The following is a 20,737-nucleotide window of genomic DNA, read 5'->3' on the forward strand; positions in this document are numbered from 1 at the left end:
GAACAGTTTTACAACATTTTGCTAAAAGTATCATGAACTGTAGCTAAGTAAAATGTTACTAATAGAATAACCAAACTTCCACAGATTTCGTACCTACCCTATTAAAATCTTTAAATATCAAATCATTTATTCGCTAGAATACAGTCAATTGGATGTTAGCAGAGAAACTTTGTTAGCGATGCGCTCACTATAGGTACATATGTAACTAGTTAAGTTTATTTTTAAGGAAAAGTTGCCATGTTAAATACATACTTAGTTACTAATACTTAAGGTTCAAAATTGTATGACATGTTATGCAAGTAATGTGCACTACGTTGCTATGCGCCGGCGGCAGTCCGCTGCTAGACGCGATCGGTTTAACTCGACCCTGTATCCGAAAGTTAAAATAAAAGTTTCATTGTCAAGTTTACTCCTGCTTTTCATTCCTCGCGCCAGTGCCTACCATTAACAAAGTGGTCTTCGAACCGGATAATGCCGATACACCGAACGCCTTCAAAAATGGAAACGCGTAGTGCGAAGGCACGTCGGGAGCACGCGGAACACATGGCGCGCGAGCAAGAACAAAGAAAAAGTGAGGTTATACCGCCGTGCAATGTAACTACGCCCGAAAAAATCGAGAAACCTTTGGATCCGATGGTCAAGAAGTTTCTACAATACAAATTAAATGCGACAAGCAGCATAAAGTCGGAACCAATGCAGCAATTTAAGCCAATTCCCGACATAAAGCCTGCCGCGTCACATGTGGGTGCCGTCCCGAGCAGCAAGGGCTCACGAAGATCGTCAGCCTCTAAAGAAGCCAGGCGAAAGCAATTAATTTTGGACGCCGCAAAGGAAAAGGCTGCGATTCAAATGGATCTTATTAATAAAACCTTAGACGCGCAACTTGCAGCACTTAATAGTGACGAAGAGGACCTAGAGGAATACAGTTCACAATTTGATGGCAATGTACCTCTTCGCAACGATATAAATGCGTGGGTTGAGCACCAAAGCAACCAAACGGAACTACCTGAGGAGCAGCAAGCCCCCGACAATGGAGTCACAACGGACGCGCTGCACATTCCAGTTCCAGCACGGATGCCTGCACCTGTGATACCCTCTGCATTCATCGAGCAAGCTCAGCCGAGGCCAGCGTCTAGCTTAGCGCCGCGCGCCGCCGCCGATGGCTTCATGCCGGCAGCGCCGCCTGCGCCCGAAGGTACCGTCAGCGCGCTCAACCAAACAGTGCAATTATTAGCCGGCGCACTTAAAGACCTATCGACCGCTAGCAATCAAGTGCCTAACGCCAGTTTACTCAGCCGCATTAGCACGCCTAAGGACCTACCTGAATTTTCAGGTGACCAATTAGAATGGCTTCAGTTCAAACAGGCGTACCAGGAGTCTACTGAGGTCTGTAGATTTACAGATAAAGAAAATTTATGGAGGCTTCGTAAATGTCTTAAAGGAGCCGCACGTGATGCTGTCACTGCATTATTTATCAGCGCCACGTCGCCCGACCGGGTAATGTCGACCTTGGAGCTACGTTTTGGAAACCCTGACAGCATCATTTCTCGTATTCTGCAAGACATCAAGAAGCTACAGCCTTTGCAACTCGAATATCATAAGGATATAGTTATGTTCGCAGTGAAGGTTCAAAATTTCGTGGAAGCTGTGCGAGCAGTAGGACGCGAGGAGTACCTACATGGCATGAATATCGTCTCCATCATCCTATCCAAGCTGCCCACTGTGCTTATCTCCAAATGGTCAGACTACAGTTTTAAACTTCTCCAAGATGCCCGGAAATCGAGGTTAGTTATTCTATCGGATTTTCTTAATGACGAAGCATTAAAGATTTCAACAACTGCAAGTTTTTTAACAACTACGCGCAGCGATATGTATAAAAACAAATCTAGCGAACATTCATCTTCCCGTACACAAACTGTTTTACTACAAACTGAAGAAGGCGATTTAAAATGTTTATTTTGCCGAACAGCTGTGCATAAGATAACGGAATGCAAACCATTTAAGAAGGCGTTGCGAAAAGTACGGTGGCAACATGTAAAAAAACATGGTTTATGCTACAAATGCATTATCTCCAAGCATGAACGCGATACTTGCAAGGCCCCTGCGTGCGACAAGGACGGCTGCGGAGCTCCACATCATCGCCTACTACATTATCCGGTAAACAACAGTGCTCGTGACGTCATGGCGGCGCCCGCACCGCTGCCGAGTGCAAGTGCACCGAATAATAGTACCGCGATAAAAGAAGCCGCGCCGCGCGAACCCGCGTTCAAGCCAGTGATGGAAACTTTAACTCATATAAAAGCGACCGACAGCAGAGTGTTGTTAAAAGTAGTACCAGTGCGTGTGCAGGGACCTAACGGTATGGTAAATAGCACCGCGCTATTGGACGATGGATCTTCCGTCTCGTTAATAAGTGCTAATCTCGCGCGACGCGTCGGTCTACGTGGTAATTCACAGACATTGCGAGTTCACGGTGCGTTTAAAGATAACGAACTTGAGTACAAATCGACAAAAGTGAATGTCGACCTTAAAGGTATGGACAATAAGGTTTATAATGTTAAATTGCGTTGTGTTGAAGAATTGAGTTTGCCAATACAAACATTGTCTGTTTTAAAATTAGTTAATTACTCTCACTTAGCTGATATAAAACATAAATTTTGCACCACTGATTCAGAACCTGAATTATTATTAGGTCAAGATAACTTACATGTTGTAATACCTATTCAAATACGGGAGGGCAAATATAATGAGCCATCAGCTACACTCACCCGCCTCGGCTGGAGTGTCCATGGGAAAGTGTGCGTGCCGCGGACTGTCCGTCCGTCCAGGGGCCCGCCATCTGTCGCTGTGCATACTAACCTTTTTATTGCAGATAGCGGAGCAGATCACGATACCACATCAGATGAGTGCCTCCTAAGGGAAATCCACGAAGATGTTAGGCGCTCATTTTTGCTAGATTCCATGGGCGTGACGACGCACGTGCGGCAAAAGGCCGACGACGCCCGCGCCGTCGCGCAGCTGGAGCGCTCCGCCGAGCTCATCGATGGGCGTTGGTACGTCGGCCTTCCGTGGAAGGACGAACACCGCCCCATGCCCGACTCCCGCCCAAACGCGCTTACCAGGATGAAGGGTATTGAGCGCAAAATGGGTAAGAATCCAGGTTTCGCCGAAAGGTACCGTGAAAGGGTCAATCATTTGTTAAAAAATGATTACGCTATGGAACTAATTAACACCGAGGTCACGCCGAAGACTTATTACTTACCTCATTTCGGCGTAGACAACCCCAATAAGCAAAAACTTCGTCTGGTCTTTGATGCTGCAAGTCAGGTAAGTGGTAGCTCCCTGAACGATTATTTGCTCACAGGACCTGACCTATTGTCATCACTTTTAGGTATAATGCTGCGCTTTCGGGAACATCCAATTGCAGTAACAGGTGACATTAGAGACATGTTCTTGAGAGTCAAGATCCATCAAGATGACCAGGACGCGCTGAGGTTTCTGTGGAGAAACAACCCCACAGAAAACATGAAGACGTACGCGATGACGTCACTTATTTTCGGCGCAAATTGTGCTCCATTTGTCGCGCAATTTGTAAAAAATAAAAACGCCCAGCGATTTGAATCGTCATTTCCCGCCGCCGTCGATGCCATCGTCAACTCGCACTACATGGACGACTACATCGACAGCCTGCCCGACGAGGCGACAGCGATCGAAATGGTAAAAAATGTCAGTTATATCCACAGGGCGGGCGGCTTTGAAATAAGAAATTGGACGAGCAACAGCGTCGCAGTTTTAAACAGCGTGCCAAAGGAGACCTTAGGCACTGCTGCTGTAAGGTTTAAAGTCGGCCAGCAACATGAGAGCGAGCGTACCTTAGGTCTCATTTGGTACCCTGCTGATGACATATTGGGCTTCGATCTGTCATTAAAACGTATACCGAGCGACGTACTTGAAGGTGAGAATAGGCCTACGAAACGTTTAATGTTAAGAGTAATTATGTCAATATTTGATGTACTAGGTTTTTTAGCACCCTTCACGATTCAAGGCCGAATTATGCTTCAAGAGGCTTGGCGCTTACAGGTGGATTGGGAGGATTACATTCCAGACCAAATTTATCACAAGTGGCGAAAATGGGTCGACCTTTTGAAGGTAATTAAAGATATCCGTATACCTAGGTGGTACTGCACAGCCGCGCGCAATGCGGTAAGGGACAGCCAATCGGCTACAGCGCGTGCGAGCGAAATGCAAGATTGTGTGGATCTCGTCGCAACGGCACCTACCTCTCCCCCTGCGACCCACGCACCTACGCACAGTGCTACGAAATGCTACGAGGGCGTAGCGGCATCTACATCTGCTACGACCGCATCGAGTAGTAAGTACTCATATTATAATAATTTACAAATGCATTTTTTTAGCGATGCATCTTCTCAGGCGATGTCAGCTGTGGGCTATTGGCGCTGGGAGGATAACGGCACTATTTATGTTGCATTTATTGCCAGCAAAAGCAGAGTTATGCCGATAAAACGGCTGACTATACCGAAGGCTGAGCTGCAAGCTGCATTGTTGTCTGCAAGACTAGCCAATGCAATTGGAAAGGAGCACAAACTGACGCCAACGAGGCGTTACTTCTGGTGTGACTCCTCAACTGTATTACATTGGATTCGCAACAAAAATCGTACGTATAAGGCCTTTGAAGCAAATCGCTTGGGGGAGATTGACGACCTTACCCGCGTTGACGAGTGGCGGTACATTCCTACGAAACTAAATGTTGCCGATTTAGCGACGCGGGACTCGTTTGATCTAGCCCTACAGAGCGAGTGGTTTAAAGGTCCTTCTTTTTTATACGCTGACGAAAGTCTATGGCCAAAGGATATTATAATACCGACCTGTAACGAGGAGGAGACAGGGGAATGCGTAGCAGTCGTCCAGGTGCGTGACGAACCTGCATGCATACCAGTGCCGGACCCACAGCGCTTCTCTTCGTGGCTTCGTCTCACCCGTGCCACGGCGGCAGTGCTAAAGTTCATCGCTAGGTGCAAAGGTCGGGCGGTCGAGATCGATTGCGCAATGATGGAGCGCGCTGAGATACTTTTACTAAAACACGCGCAAAACGAGTCTTTTGGGGAAGACTTAGCCAGAATTAAGGCGCACGGGGCTTTACATCGCGCAAGTAAGTTATTAAAATTATCACCCATTTTAGACGAACATGAACTACTTCGCGTGGGCGGGCGCATTGACGCCGCATCAGATGTGCCTCTGGACGTCAAGAGACCCGTGATCCTGGACGGCCGTCATCAGGTAGCACGCTTAATCGTCCGGCATTACCATGTGAAAGCGGCCCACGGAAGTCAGGAGATGGTGGTAAACGAAATAAAGCAAAGGTATTGGGTACTTAGACTTCGACCTACTGTAAAACTCGTGACGTCAAGGTGCATGCTGTGCAGGATAATGAAGAGCAAACCTCAGGTACCGCGCATGGGCGATTTACCACAGGCCAGAATAGAACACCATCAGCGACCCTTTTTTCACTGTGGGTTGGACCTTTTTGGGCCAATGGAGGTCGCGGTGGGTCGCCGCAGAGAGAAAAGATATGGTGTTCTATTCACATGCCTCACAGTGCGGGCGATTCATATCGAGCTGGTTGCCTCCCTTACAACCGACTCGCTTATCATGGCGTTGCGACGCATGGCGGCGCGGCGCGGCTGGCCGCGTCATCTGTACTCGGACAACGGTACTAATCTAAGGGGCGCCGACACAGAGTTGCGTCGGTCAATGGAGGCGCTAGATATGGACGTTCTAAAAGCTGAGGGGGTTAATAACAACATGGATTGGACTTTTATTCCCCCCGCCAGCCCCCATTGGGGTGGGGCGTGGGAACGTTTAATACGTTCAGTAAAGACGGCTCTCAAAGTCGTTTTAAAAGAACGAGCACCAAGGGACGAAGTTTTGACCACATTAATGGCAGAAGTTGAGAACATGGTCAACGGTCGTCCATTGGTGCACGTGTCTGTCGATCCTGCTGACGGTGAGTCTCTTACTCCTAATCATTTCCTTTTAGGGTCATCATCGCGACTCCCTCTTGTAGGAGAGTTCGATGATTCTGATCTCTACTTGAGAAAACTATGGCGGAAGGCGCAGAGGCTCGCTGACATGTTCTGGCAGAGGTGGCTAAGAGAAATCTTACCCACCCTCGTGCCTAGGACAAAATGGCTAGAGGAGCGGAAGCCGCTAAAAGTAGGGGACCTCGTTCTGGTGGTAGATCCCAACTCTCCCCGCAATATGTGGCCGAAGGGATTGATCACGCAGGTAATTCCTGGCGCAGACGGACGGATCCGTTTAGTGGAGGTGAGGACGGCTACCGGGACTTACCGGAGGTCCGCGGCTCGCATCGCTCCTATTCCCGTAAGTTTAGAGTGCTGAGTCAGCACTGGGGTGGGAAGTGTTAGCGATGCGCTCACTATAGGTACATATGTAACTAGTTAAGTTTATTTTTAAGGAAAAGTTGCCATGTTAAATACATACTTAGTTACTAATACTTAAGGTTCAAAATTGTATGACATGTTATGCAAGTAATGTGCACTACGTTGCTATGCGCCGGCGGCAGTCCGCTGCTAGACGCGATCGGTTTAACTCGACCCTGTATCCGAAAGTTAAAATAAAAGTTTCATTGTCAAGTTTACTCCTGCTTTTCATTCCTCGCGCCAGTGCCTACCATTAACAAACTTGAAATTTTTCTTTTTGGAAATCTATTAGAAATTTAGCCTATATAAGCCCGAAATGAATGATATATTATCAAAATCCAATCCAGTAGCTTTGATGCTACGATAGAACACAACACGCACTAAAATCATAATTCTTCTTTTTGCAATTAAGACTAAAAAATAAAGTCCAATACCCGCTATTCGCAACATTAAACAATCGAGCATCAACGCTGTAGCTGTCACAAAGTACGATTCGCAACATGCTTCAACGCCTCAACTTTACCACTTGAAAAACCAATCTTACATCTTCCAGCCTTAAGTCTAAATTTGCATGTAGCCGCTCGTTTAACGAAGCGACCGGTTGCAGGCAAACGAATTGGAACTTTATGTTTGAAGCATAAATTTCAATTTCTTTAATCACATTTAGCCTTTACTTAGCACGTTATATGGATGTCAAAACATCGTCTGTTCATACAAAATGTATATGACATAAGACTTTTTGTACTTGAGAATGGTGAGGCAGGGTTTTAAATCAGAACTTTAATTAAACGATCTCGATTCGATACCCTTTTAATTTCGGATTGAATCTCAGTTGTATCGACGTTCCAAGTCATTTAAATCTTTGCAAAACGGTTCCAATCTAGATGTGATTAATAGAAGTGCTCTAGATTCCAATTGTTATTGCAAATGGAACTCTAGTACTTATGAGTTAGGGTTTATGTTATTGAAATTAAACCGAGAGAAAGAGGTTCTTAACGATATAGATTCACTAAAAATGTCGGGCATAGAATGGGGTAAGCTACTTACTTTATGATTGACTCCTTACAGTGCAGCTATTGGCCATTATTTTTTGAAGAAATCTCATAAATAAATAAATAAATAATAAATAAATATTATAGGACATTATTACGCAAATTGACTAAGTCCCACAGTAAGCTCAATAAGGCTTGTGTTGAGGTTACTTAGACAACGATATATATAATATATAAATATTTATAAATACTTAAATACATAGAAAACACCCATGACTCGGGAACAAATATCCATGCTCATCACACGAATAAATGCCCTTACCAGGATTTGAACCCGGGACCATCAGCTTCGTAGGCAGGGTCACTACCCACTAGGCCAAACCGGTCGTCAAAAATGTACTTTTAAAATATAATTTCAGAGGCAAATAATTGGAGAGCGCCGACATTAGTATGTTTTTCCTTACAAAATACTCAATTTTAAACAGTAAAAAACTCGTCCCGTTAATTATTCTTTAGTCAAGCTAAAAATTTTTTTTATCAACTAAAACTGTCTTTTTCAAATTAAGTAGTCATTGTTATATTGTATTATTATATCAAAATATAACGTATGTGGCTACGTTTGCGATCCGATTACAAATATTTCTATTTATCTAAAAAGCCATACGAAAAGATTATCTTCCCCATTTTCTGAAACCGAACAGCCGAAAACTGTCGATCCTAAGATTCCCTTAATCCCTTTACCGTGGCAACATAAATACCCCTTAAACTTTTGGGGGGACATTACAATATTTCCGTGCGAGCGATTATTATGAACGACGGCTATATTCGGGTCCCGCAGTCCCTGAACCATTTCGTTAATGGTTCCTTTAAATTGTCTGAACTGTGCGAGGAATCGTGATCAGCCGAGGGCTTGGGTAATGTGACGTTTTATGACAACCTATCCTACTCGTATACGTAGGTACATTTATTGTGAAGCCGATCGAGGAATGAATGCGTTCTTATATTTTTAAGGGTTAGAAATAATTATTAAACTATACATATATAGCGACACTCAAGAAACCGGGCGTTTTTTGAAGCTATAGTTTTCGTTATATACAGTGAAATGAATACTAAAGAAAACCAACTATTATCCAACGAGAAATTACGACGTTATAGGGAGTGAATGGTTATATCGAGTGACGTTAAACGCCTGCCTATCTGCCTAAATAAAGTATTTTTTCCCCCTCGGTTGTATAATATACCTACTTTTAAATTACTCCTAACAATCCCAATGCAACATAAAAATCAAAATCACCACAGATGTGACCCACAAACCTTTATCCAAACATCCCGAATAAAAACTCACCGCAAACGCCATTCTATTCCATAATCGCATACCTTTGTTTACCAACTCTTTATGTATGCTAAAATAATGCGTTTTAAGACAGAAAAAGGCGTGTTTGTATGACAACGCTCGCTCCCATTACATTGTGTGTAAACCTTTTAAGCCTTTAATACTACGCATCCATGTGCCCTTACAGGTGTAATTTTATTTGCTGACAACTTGCTATATTGTTATGGGGGAGAAATATATTTTGCCATTTATTTTTTACATCTGAGACGACAGCCACCATGCTGAACAACTTATTGCAGACTTAGTATGTCGTAAAGTATTAATTTTACGACTAAGACCCTAATCTGGGGGCACGGTAGTGCCCAAGCCAAGACGAGCCAAGCGTAGCGCTAGTGCACTACATACCTTTTCTCAAAGCGCTTCATCGTTTTTTTGAATCCCTATAACTCGGGTTTGAATTATACCAGATAAACAAAATTCTCGGAATTATGACAAGTAAACATATTAAACATAACATTTTGAATAGCTCTTATACTTTAGATTTTATTGATATCTACTAGAACCCGATGTCGTCACTGACTCAATCATTCACTGATGATCATCAAAACTATTAGGATAGTTCTTGAAGTCATAGAAAGTTGACTTTGACATGTAAGCTAGTATTAGTACACAAACAAAAAAAAATCTAAAACTTAGAACTTTTACCCCCCAACCCCCTTTAACTAGGGAATGAAAATTTGTATCGGAGCTCCGCAAATTTTGTAGCTAGACGTCTGAAAATGGATACATGGAGTCCTTGTTATATAATAAAATACGTATTTCAGAATTTTCAGTAAATCACTCCCCACCCTTTAAATTAGGGGATGGAAGATTGTCATAAGCAACCTACAAAAAGAAGTGAAATCCCACCAAAACCGTTTTCATGTAAAATGTTGCCAAGACGAAACTATAAGGCTCGCACTATCAAAAAGTTATCAGATCTCATATAGAGCCAAGCTTCTAGCTCCTCAAGCCCTAACTTCACAAACTCTTCTTTTCTTTTCTTTTAGCAACAGCACCAATAATTCTGGAACACTGGAATACTTTAAGCTACATGTTTAACGGCGGCAGCGGGCGTACAGCGACTTACGAGTGCAGTACAACAACGCTTTCAGGATGCTGATGGGGCTGCCTCGACACTGTAGCGCCTCCGGGATGTTTGCGGAGGCGCAAGTCGACGGCTTTGCGGCTATCATGCGGAAACGGTGCGCCTCTTTACTTAGCCGCTGGCGGGGCAGCGCTAACAGTATCATGATACCGTTGTTGGACAGGTGGGACCTCTGCTGCAGCGGTGGACAAAACTCCACTCTGTAGCAAAATAAATATGTAGGTTAAAGTTAGTTTGTAATTCCACTAACACTATTTTATAAGTTAAATGTAAATGTAACTAACAACTATGGATTTTCTATCCGAAATAAAATCATTTTATTATTTATTTATTTATTATTATTAAGTTTATTTTGTAAAATACCTTTCCTCTAAAACCTTCATACTTTAAAATCACAAATATAATTATTTTCACGACAACCAAAACTACTCTTTTGCGAAGCAAACATCTTCCGGCAATTTCCCTCAAACACGTGTTTGTTAACAAACAAATACACTGACCAGCCTAAGTAGACGTCTCTCCCTCTCTGCACATCACCGCACGCCGCACCGCAGAGGGGAAATGAGGCATAATTTACGGGTCTAAATTTAATGGTCACCAGGTTTATGGGCGAATCTAATATTCCATTATAGCGACTGGTTTTCATCAACGACCAAGATGTAGTGAGACTTTTCGGCTTGTAATGAATAGGGAGGCGTAGGTCTGAAGCGTTGGTTGTTAGTTTACTTACTTATAAGCTTACGTCAAGGCAATGTGAATGACTTCTTGGCGTGGTAGTGATGGAAAAGACTCGAGTATTATTTAAGACAATTTTTTTTACGGTTTATAATTTATGAAAGATTGGATTCTTTTATTTGGACTTGATTCTCTTGTGAAGAAGACTTAAGTGATGTTTTTCAAAACAACTTGCTTGTACAGTTATTTATAGGTAACCTATCTACCATTACCATTTCGTGATTGACATTCGATATTCTTGCCGCTAATGATTAATTTTATACATGAACCTGCAAAGAATCTATTTGATCCGCAACGAGGGGGCGGGGGGGGGACACTTGCGAAGAAAAAACTAAATTTTAAGCTCGTCGTAATTTAGTAAATATTGCGTAAAAATATTTGAAACGGCTATGAAACATAAAAACACAAAAAAACGCAAAAAATACGAATAGACGTCAGTATTTTAAAAGTAAACTTCTTTACGTGTGAAAGTGAATTAGTGACATAATTTTTAAACAAAAAGCGGCCAAGTGCGAGTCGGATTCCCCTATGAAGTGTTCCGTATCATTTATAACGACGTATTAAAAAAACTGCTTACTAGATCTCGTTCAAACCAATTTTCGGTGGAAGTTTGCATGGTAATTGTATATCATATATTTTTTTCGATTTTTCATTCTGTTGTTTTAGAAGTTACAGGGGGGGGGGGCACACATTTTTTCACTTTGGAAGTGTCTCTCGCGCAAACTATTCAGTTTAGAAAAAAATGTGTTAGAAACCTAAATATTATTTTTGAAGACCTATCCATAGATACCCCACACGTATGGGTTTGATTAAAAAAGATTTTTTGACTTTCAGTTCTAAGTATGGGGAACCCCCACAATTTTTATTTTTCTATTTTTGTGTAAATATCTTAATACGGTTCATAGAATACATCTACTTACCAAGTTTGAACAGTATAGCTCTTATAGTTTCGGAAAAAAGTGGCTGTGACATAATCGGACAGACAGACGGACATGACGAATCTAAATATAAGGGTTCCGTTTTTTGCCATTTGGCTACGGAACCCTAAAAAGCAATGCAAATTCACCGTACCTACCATATAGCCATTTGTCCTTCGCACTTGCATGAAATAAGATCTTTTTTGAGCAAGTGTGATAAAAAAAAATACTAAAACCGTCAATCGAGTATTTTGTCGAAGTTTTATTTGTCTGAAAAGGCCCGTACAAACGTGTACACTTGTCTTAGGGCCTGTTTAATATTTAAAAAAAAAATAAAAAAAATAAAAAAAATCGTTTATTAAAAGAAAGAAGATAAAATTACATAACTAGCTCAGTGGTCCCACACTAGGCTAGGCCTGTATCGTGGTGACCGCTCTACAGAATTACTACATACATTTTTGGGGTATTGATATTCATACATATTGATTAGTGCTTAGTAACTATGACTTCATTTGCCACTTAACGCAAGTACTCGTACTATCTCGAACAATCGATGTTCAAAATGACATTGATATTTTCCTAATTTTCAATTGTTTAGTTGAGTTAAATATAAACATGCTACATCAAATTTTTGTATGAAAAAAAATCCTACGTACCAATTTTAACTATGTAATTTTGTTGCATTAAATGTACTTATCCATACGCCGCAATCGTGTATTTAATATAAGTATAAGACGTGAGTTGGAACAACTCTAATTCGTGGTATAAAATAGATTTCACGAAGCATGTGGCTACGACATATAAAGCGAGCTGCCGCCTGACATTCGTTTGAGAGTAAACATCGTCGGCATTGTTTTGGATCAAATATTAATTCTAAGTATCGTTTGAAGTATCAACTAGTATAATAATATGGAAGATATATTCAAAGTGTAGCTATAAAAAATGGTAAGTGCAAAAATGAGCTGGTTAGGGATCCGATTCAATAGTAAATTGTTCTGTTTTAGTATTAGTACTCTGACATTGGGGACCTTTTACATCTCCAGATTTAATGTGTTTTTAACCATAGAGACTATACATTTCTATTGTATTGTAGTAATTATTTATTTTAAGATTATTATAATGTAATGTTTACCCAGGTATTGGCTGTTGTATTTATAAATGTTGTTATGTATTTTTCATGTCACTATATGATGTTACAATAAATTTAATGTTATATTGACTTGTAAAAGAGCCCTTGAGGCCTACTTGCAGAATAAATTTTTGAATTTTGAATTTTTAAATGTTAAATCGATAGTTTCTTTTCCATTGTCATTGGAATTGAAGCAAACTAGTTTGTTTTCCTTGCTTATCTGAATATGTATTATTGCAATATTCTGATTATTTTTGACCTCGAAGTATTTTGGCGCGGTAAGACTAAAGTAAGCTATGGAGTCGTTGTTAATTTAATTCATAAAATAAATAATAACTATAAAAAAATACACCGCGATCTTCATTGACGTATAACAAATAATATGCAGGTACTACAATAAATCCTCATTATCGTTACCTTTCGCTGCCTTAACTTGCCTTTATTTATGATTGTATAATATATAACGCATGTATGTATATATGTATTTATTTTATTAGTATGTAGGTATGTATTATATTGTTTGCGTCTTCATTTTGTTGAATTATATGTATATCGGCACTACCCGTTCAATGTTGTAAGTTCATAGTTTCCTGCTACCCAAAGGTTGTCTGGAAGAGATCACTTCTTAGCGATAAGACCGCCTGTTGTTACCTAACTTTTAAGTGTTTTTTCATTTTCTGTCTATTTTTAACTGTATGGTGCACAATAAAGAACATTTACTTACTTAAATCCATAAAACACGTAGCTATAGGAATGAGTTCTTCATAATCTTCACGTGGTATAACGTGTACGTTGTTCATTTCATCAGTCCAGTTGTAAAATGTGTAAATAATTTACACTTTTTCCATGTTCTCTGGAGTGAAATATAGTCTATGTTGGTTAAAATTCACTTATAACTCGAAAAAGATCTTTCTACATCGACTTAAGTGAAAGTAACATGTTTTAGGACTTCCTCAAATTGATGTGAGCTTGCCATCATATGTGTTTCATTAATATCAGGGTTCCTTTCAAGAACTTTTTCTAATTTATCTTTAATTGTGTCAGGTCTAAAACATATTACATATAATTAGTCAGAATATTTTAAAACGATTCGGACAAACTTAATCAATGGTTTGGGTATGAGTATGACTTTAATTTTAATGTTAACAACGACTCCATGGCTCACTTTAGTCTTACTATGCTAAAAATAGTCCGAAGCCTGCTGATTACAAAAATGAGTTTTCAAACTCATGTTCTTTTATAAATTGTTTTAATTTTGAAATCGATTCGGGTTGTTTGGATGTCCATGAAATGTAATTGCAATAAATGTGTAGGTATTAGAAAATGTTTTGGCCGCCACCAACATTGTGAATTTAATCTCAATTTCTAATTGATTTTTTGTGGTAGTACACACTAACAGACTACCGACCGACGTAATATATTAGCTTAGTCATACCTAGTCATAGTCATAGTATTTATTCACGAACAATACAGGTATTTTGTATGAAATACATCCTTAAATTAAATTAAACTATAACAAACTTAAAAATAAAGTGCTTGATATTAAGAAAAAAGACAGAAGCAGAACACACACACACACACAAATACACGCACACTCGCACGCCCCCTCTCACAATATAAATTACAAAAAAAGAAGCAAAAAAAAAATACTTAGCCTATTAAACAGAGCAGAGCTTAAACAGAGCATATAATATAATAATATGTGAAATAAACTTGTAATGCCAGTGGGGTTACAGAAAAGTGAACCGTTTTTACTGTCCTTTTTCTAACTATGAAGTAGTACCCATAGGAAATAATATGGAACGCTCATTTGTTTCTTGCATAGAAAATATATGGTGTAGTAGTTTTTATATACTAACAGACTACATCATAATTTCAATGTGAAAAGACAATTATTAAAACCAGTATTTGGATGAAAATGAGAACAATATTTTAATTACAATACTGTGGTGACAAAAAAAAACTTTAAATTATATTATATTACGTTATATTACCACTTCAGCCTGCTAACCATACTTCTGCTGACTTACCTGAAACAAAAAACAACAATTATTAGATCAAAAATCATTCATTTCCAAGTAACAAAGGCCCTGGGATACATACTAGTGATTTACCGACTATCGGTTTGGCCGACTAGCCGACTAATCGGCGCTCGGATGGCCGATTAGTCGGCCGACTAGTCAGGTAGTCGTGCAAAAAAACGATCATGTTGATCTTTGCGTTGCGCTATTTTCTGGGGCCACGGCAGTGCCCCCGCCAAGACGAGCAGCTAAAGATTGTAAGTAACTAAATTAGACATTTCATTGCGTAATAATTCAATAGATTTATTTTCAGTGTTCAATATGAATTGAAGAACCAATTTAGCTAAAACCCTAAATGTTTCAACAATCGCGGAGCGTCAAAGTACCTACAAAGACCAAATATTTACAAACGAAACGTATACAAAAATAAAATAAAAAAACATTTTAATATCACGCCATTTCCACAGAATTACAAATTAAATTCTCCCAAAAAATCTCACCCTAAATAAAGCCAGAAATCTTAGAGGGACATATTCATTCCCCTGAATAGACTTATTCTTTCATCAAAAGGAAACCTTCAAAATGATCTATCCATTATAATTAGTTCGTAACATGAACGCGTTGAATTGAAATAGAAGAGTCATCCTAAACCAAGTTGTATTCCCTATGTTTTCGTTTCGCGGACGGTTCAATGTCTCGCAAAAACCAGAAGCACTTGAGTAATAATTAATTTGGCAGTGTATCATGCGCGCAACGCTAATTCGAGTTTAAGTTAATCATCATCATCATCTCCAATAATGGCTTCAGTCCAGTGAGACTTCGCTAGTATCAAGCTATTAGGAGCTTTGAATACGACTCAAATTGTACGGTTAGTACGAGACAGTATACGGTGATTCTATCAGCTCTTGTAAGCGATAGCTGGACTTTACAAGGAACACGTGGGCTACCGGCCGTTGACTCCAAAATGGTGGCTAAACGCGTTTCAAGATTAATTGTCCATTCACTGCACACTACCACATTACTTTACTATATAATAAGCTATCGATATCACACTTTAGACAAAATTAATGAGCAAAAAAACAAAGGAATTAATCACGAGGCTAACTATCAAGATCGCGCTCGAACTGGAGGTTCCAGTTATTCGATCTGTTTCCAATATAATAGTGATCTTTCAGTGTCAAACATGACATTCCTTTAACCAAAAACGTTACTTTTGACACAGACATATCAGTATCTTGTCGGATCGAGAAACTAAAACTCGAATTGACCTAAAACAAGATGCACTGTGGTTGTACTGCTAGTAGGGTTTCCACACGTCAGGATTTCTGGTCCTTTATCAGGATTGCAGGATGGAACCTTATCGACTGCCACGCCGTGTTCTTCTAGGTGCGGTAGCGAATTCGAAAAGAGATGTTGGGAGGCCATTGCTTCGCTTTAAAGACTGCGCCAAGAGGGATATGGCAGCTTTTAAGATCGACCTCCGAAACTGGGAGAAGCTTGCGGAGAAGCGAACGGAGTGGCGCGAGTGCGTTGGAGATAGTCGCAAGTTCTGCGACAAGGCCTGGATTGCGGCACTGGCAGACAAAAGGGAAAAAAGGCACCGTAGTGAAACGTCACAGTCCGTCGCGAACTTCCCTTGCCAGCTCTGTGGCAAAGTATGCCGCTCTCGCATCGGTCTTTTCAGTCACCAAAAAAGATGTTTTGCGGACATTGCACCATAGATCGTCTGAAATAAACGCTAAGGCCAGCTATATGACAAGTCGGGGCACTAGCCAATAGCGAGTGCCAGAGTTTTTTATCGGTCCCGGAGAGCTATTTCCCGCAGTGTGCGTCGATCGCCAAGGCGTGCTCCCGTTGAAGCTTCTCGTGTTGAAGCAAAACATGTCGAGTAATCTTTAATATGTCAGACGCTATTGGTTCATGAACCCTTGATTCTTTTCTGCTATCTAACGTTTGGAATACCGATGAAAGCTGCCATACTGAAGTGGCTCGTCACGGTGAGATGACATTTTTTTCGGCAACCCATTTAGCACTCTGTTCATAATGATTTAGAGTTTATTTTAGACTGGAACTCGATGGCAGGATATTTAGATGTTTTAATTAAATTAAGTGAGAACTAAGCCTTTCGTGGCAGAAGTTGAATAAGATCTGAATAGTGGCCGGCAATTTACAAAATTCCATGGCCTGAACGCGATTCACTTACGATTAATATGTTTGCGTACATTCTAGAAGTCTTGAATTCTGTACATAATCGTTTTATTTATCATGGTCAGTTACATAACGTCTATATTAAACAGTCCAATAATGGCAGGATGAGTAATTAATGCCCATTGAATTAACTGCGAAATTGAAGCTTTGACGGAAATACCAATTTATCCTTTAATTTTAGCTTTCCAATTCCATTTGAAGCGATTCATGCTGCACGTGAATAAAATTTTGTATTTATTAATTCCTAGAGGCGAGCATTATGATAAAACATCATTATTCATATAGTAATTAGTTGTATTTCACTAATACTCATGTTTTTTGTCGAGTTGAGAGTAATGTTTATGATTAACGGCCCAATTCGAAGAATGAGATACAATAACGATAAGTTCTGGTTTAGATAATTTCTCATTCAGATATCGTTTGTATGTCGTATAATTGACAGAAGCAGCTCGATTCGGGTAACCAATGTCACTTTGACGTTAGAAATATCGTAGATAGATCTTATTGGGACATGTCGTTTAGTTATCGATCTTTTAAAGATCTTTCCAAGATCTTAAACTTGTCTTAATCATTCTTCGAATCGGGGCGTAAGGCCGACAGTCAATTGTATTGAATTTTTTCTTATAACTCATGTCATTTTTATTTGCCAATGAGATCCAACATCCACATCTGTGGATTGGTATCAAAATATTTCTAGGTTTATTTGAAGCATACATATAAATATAAAAAAATAAAAGAAAAATGAAAAGCATCTGCCTCGGATGAGACTCGAACTCACGATTCCGAGATATGCAGATTGCAGCAAGTACCCCACCGCGCCTAAATGTCTGATCCATTAAATTCGTATGTTGGTGTTGATCGTTCAAATTGGAATGATCGTTCGCCGTTTAGAGCGCAGCGCCAGCGTCATTAAAAACGCTTACCAAACGCAAACAAATCCAAACGCTCATCAAAACCAGTATAAGAGCTCTTTTACACAGCATAGTTCTCACGGTTCATGAATTATATTGGATAGCCTGAGTATTGGACTAGGTAAGCAATGGAAATAGAGGTAACTCTCAATGCGGGCGCGGAGACGAGACGTCCTTTGACAAAGCAATTGGGAGAATTAAGCTGGTGAAGGTTAGCAGAGCTATTGGAGCGGTTTTTAAGCTGGGGCGATTCGAGTTCTGAGCCCGATTACGTGAAAGACATTGACGTGGAATCAATAGTAACTATTTATCTTTTAAGTGTGTTTAAGTCTCAATTTCCCCGTATTTTTTTCTAAGCATTATTTTTCCTCTCTTCTTTCTGTGATTTATGTATTGAGTCTAAATTTTTTTTATTGTATCTTTCACTCTTTAATGTCTCATATGCTGTGCATTCATATATGCTTTTGATAACATTCCCAACCAAAACTAATAGGTATTTAAAACTATATTTCATGTCTATTAAAAAAAGGTTCAAGTTAATATTTTGACTGGTTGCCAGAATTTATAAATGTTTTTGATTAAAAGTGGAAACTAAAATGTATTCCTAGTCTAAATACAATTTTATTTCTAAATTAAAAATAGGCTATAAATAAACTTAAGAGCAATTCCTAGCTGAGCAACTTTTCAAATCTCGAATTTTTGAAGCTATGTTTCTGTCGCGCTGCGGTGGGCGGGAGCTATCTAAGTGTGAGTGCGCGCACACAGACGCGAGACTCGAACGCTCGCTCATTGCGCGCCGTTCCGTCGACATCGCCCGCGAGCCGGACGGAATTTATCCTGCGCTGCCCGACCGACGCAAGTTGTTTTTGTTGTTATCACATAATATTGTTTTTCATTTTTATATTATACTGTATCTATTAATTACTATATAAGTAAGAGAAAAAAAAGAATGATGTCCCTGCTTCGGTCGTCGTCGTACAGTCAAGTGCAAAAATATGTATCGAAAGAATCGTCTCATAAATATGGTACTACGCTCTTATTACACTGGAATAAGATGCAACGGGACATATTTTTGAGTAAGATGTGTACACCCATATTTTTACACTTGACTGTACCTATCCGTATCAGTAAGTTGGGAGTGATCATGGTGTTTTGTGAAATTTTGTAAGTAGGTATAAATATATGTTTAAACTACAATCTATTTAACTTATAGTACGATGGGGCTAAACTTGATGACAATGACAATCTGGGTAATGCCGGAAAATTTTGGGACCAATTGAGAGAACTCGTGAAAAAATTTTTTTCGAGATCTCAGCACGTGACAGATTCTTGAAGTAAGGAGCGAATCGTTAAATAATAACCGTAGATTCGGCCTGAATTTTGGTAATCTTCAATATAGAACGGTTAGGGTAACGAGTGTTTTGCCATCAAGGGAGAACATCGAATGGTGAAAAAAAGTTGCTTCTAATGGAAAGAGAATAAGGTATCACAAAGAAATAGGTCCGGTGTCTATTATCCATTGTATATAAATTACATTACAGCCACCAATAATTACAAACTTAAAAGTTGTCAACGAAAGTGTTTTTTTTCGTATTTTTGTATCCGATCTTAACCCTGATACAAAAATTGGTAAAATTGTGGCTCTCAAACTTTGATACCTATGTCATAACTCATGAGGTAATTTGATAAGTAAACAATGTGCTAAGAAACCTCTTATTGTAAGGTTTACACGAAGTAATAAAATAAGAAAAACCACTAAAATAATTGATAGGTTTCGAAGTTTTGACAATTTAAGATCTCGTGAACTGTACAGGTTTAGTAAAAGTGTAAATGAATTGTTTATTGAAAGGAATGTACTGGAATATATTAAGTACTTAAGTAGGAGGGACAAAAATCAAAATAAAAAATAATCGTGCCCAATCATTTTTAATGAAGGTCGCCAAAAAAATAAGAATCAAATTTAAAAATCAAAAATACTAAGTAGTTCTTTAAAAAGGTCAAGGTCACTGCGAGCCCATCTTGAAGTATGGAAAATAAGTAAAATTGCGATTTTATTGGTTTAATTTTGCAATTATGTATATAATATATAGTTGATATATAATCTTTTTTTTATAAAATGTAAGGATCGTATGTAAAGAGTAAAGTAAATATATAGGAAAAGAGAGCCCTCTTGAAGCATTTTAAGGAAACTAATTTCGAAGCCCTATCTCTATTTTGTATCCGAAACTAGCTATGTATGTATGCGTGCACATCTACATATGCATCCGTATGTGTAGGTACTTTATTGCGAAAAATTGCTCATTTAGTATCTATTTTACTCGATTTTGTTATAAAATTCAACATGTATCATCATCCCTATACAATATAAATACTCTTTATTACACACCTCAATAAAAGAAAACAATACAAAAGAAAACAGAAACATAAGCACAGGTAAACAACATGCGGTCTTATCGCTAAAAAGCGATCTCTTCCAGGCAACCTTTGGGTTGCGGAAATTAAAAAAATTACATTGTCAGTAAGTAAGTGTACATACACATACAACTGGATGGTACAGGATAAAAATAATGGTACGAAAGTGTGATCGAGAAAACAATAAATGTGATAATTAAGTAGGTCAGTAGGTAAATTGAAGAAAATTTAAAGTTTGACAATCACTGCTGTTTTAAATAGGTAAAGATGGGATTGTTTCTTTCCGATCTTTACCTGGATGGGTCACGATCGGATATCGGTCTACAGCAGTGCTAGGTCTGTTAACACAATTACAAAAACAAACACAGTTTCATCACAATACGCAAAATAAATTACAGGGCGAATTCAAATTCGCGAAATTTACCTTGCTCTCTGTGATTGCGCATAGCACAAACTCCCTAAGCAACGCGG

The 20,737-nt window shown here is 39.3% G+C and overlaps 2 protein-coding genes across 2 annotated transcripts in view; one reads left to right on the forward strand and one right to left on the reverse strand.

Moving 5' to 3' along the window:
• LOC133526927 (acetylcholine receptor subunit alpha-like 1) overlaps positions 1-20,737 on the reverse strand; it is a 488,080-nt gene that overhangs the window by 261,109 nt on the left and 206,234 nt on the right. The gene's annotated exons all lie outside the window — the stretch shown is intronic.
• On the forward strand, positions 177-6,679 carry LOC133526923 (uncharacterized). Its single transcript, XM_061863777.1, has one exon. It carries the CDS (start codon positions 472-474, stop codon positions 6,418-6,420), a length of 5,949 nt encoding a protein of 1,982 aa, XP_061719761.1. The 5' UTR covers positions 177-471; the 3' UTR covers positions 6,421-6,679.

The sequence above is a fragment of the Cydia pomonella genome, chromosome 17, assembly GCF_033807575.1.
Source record: "Cydia pomonella isolate Wapato2018A chromosome 17, ilCydPomo1, whole genome shotgun sequence".
Lineage (NCBI taxonomy): Eukaryota > Metazoa > Arthropoda > Insecta > Lepidoptera > Tortricidae > Cydia > Cydia pomonella.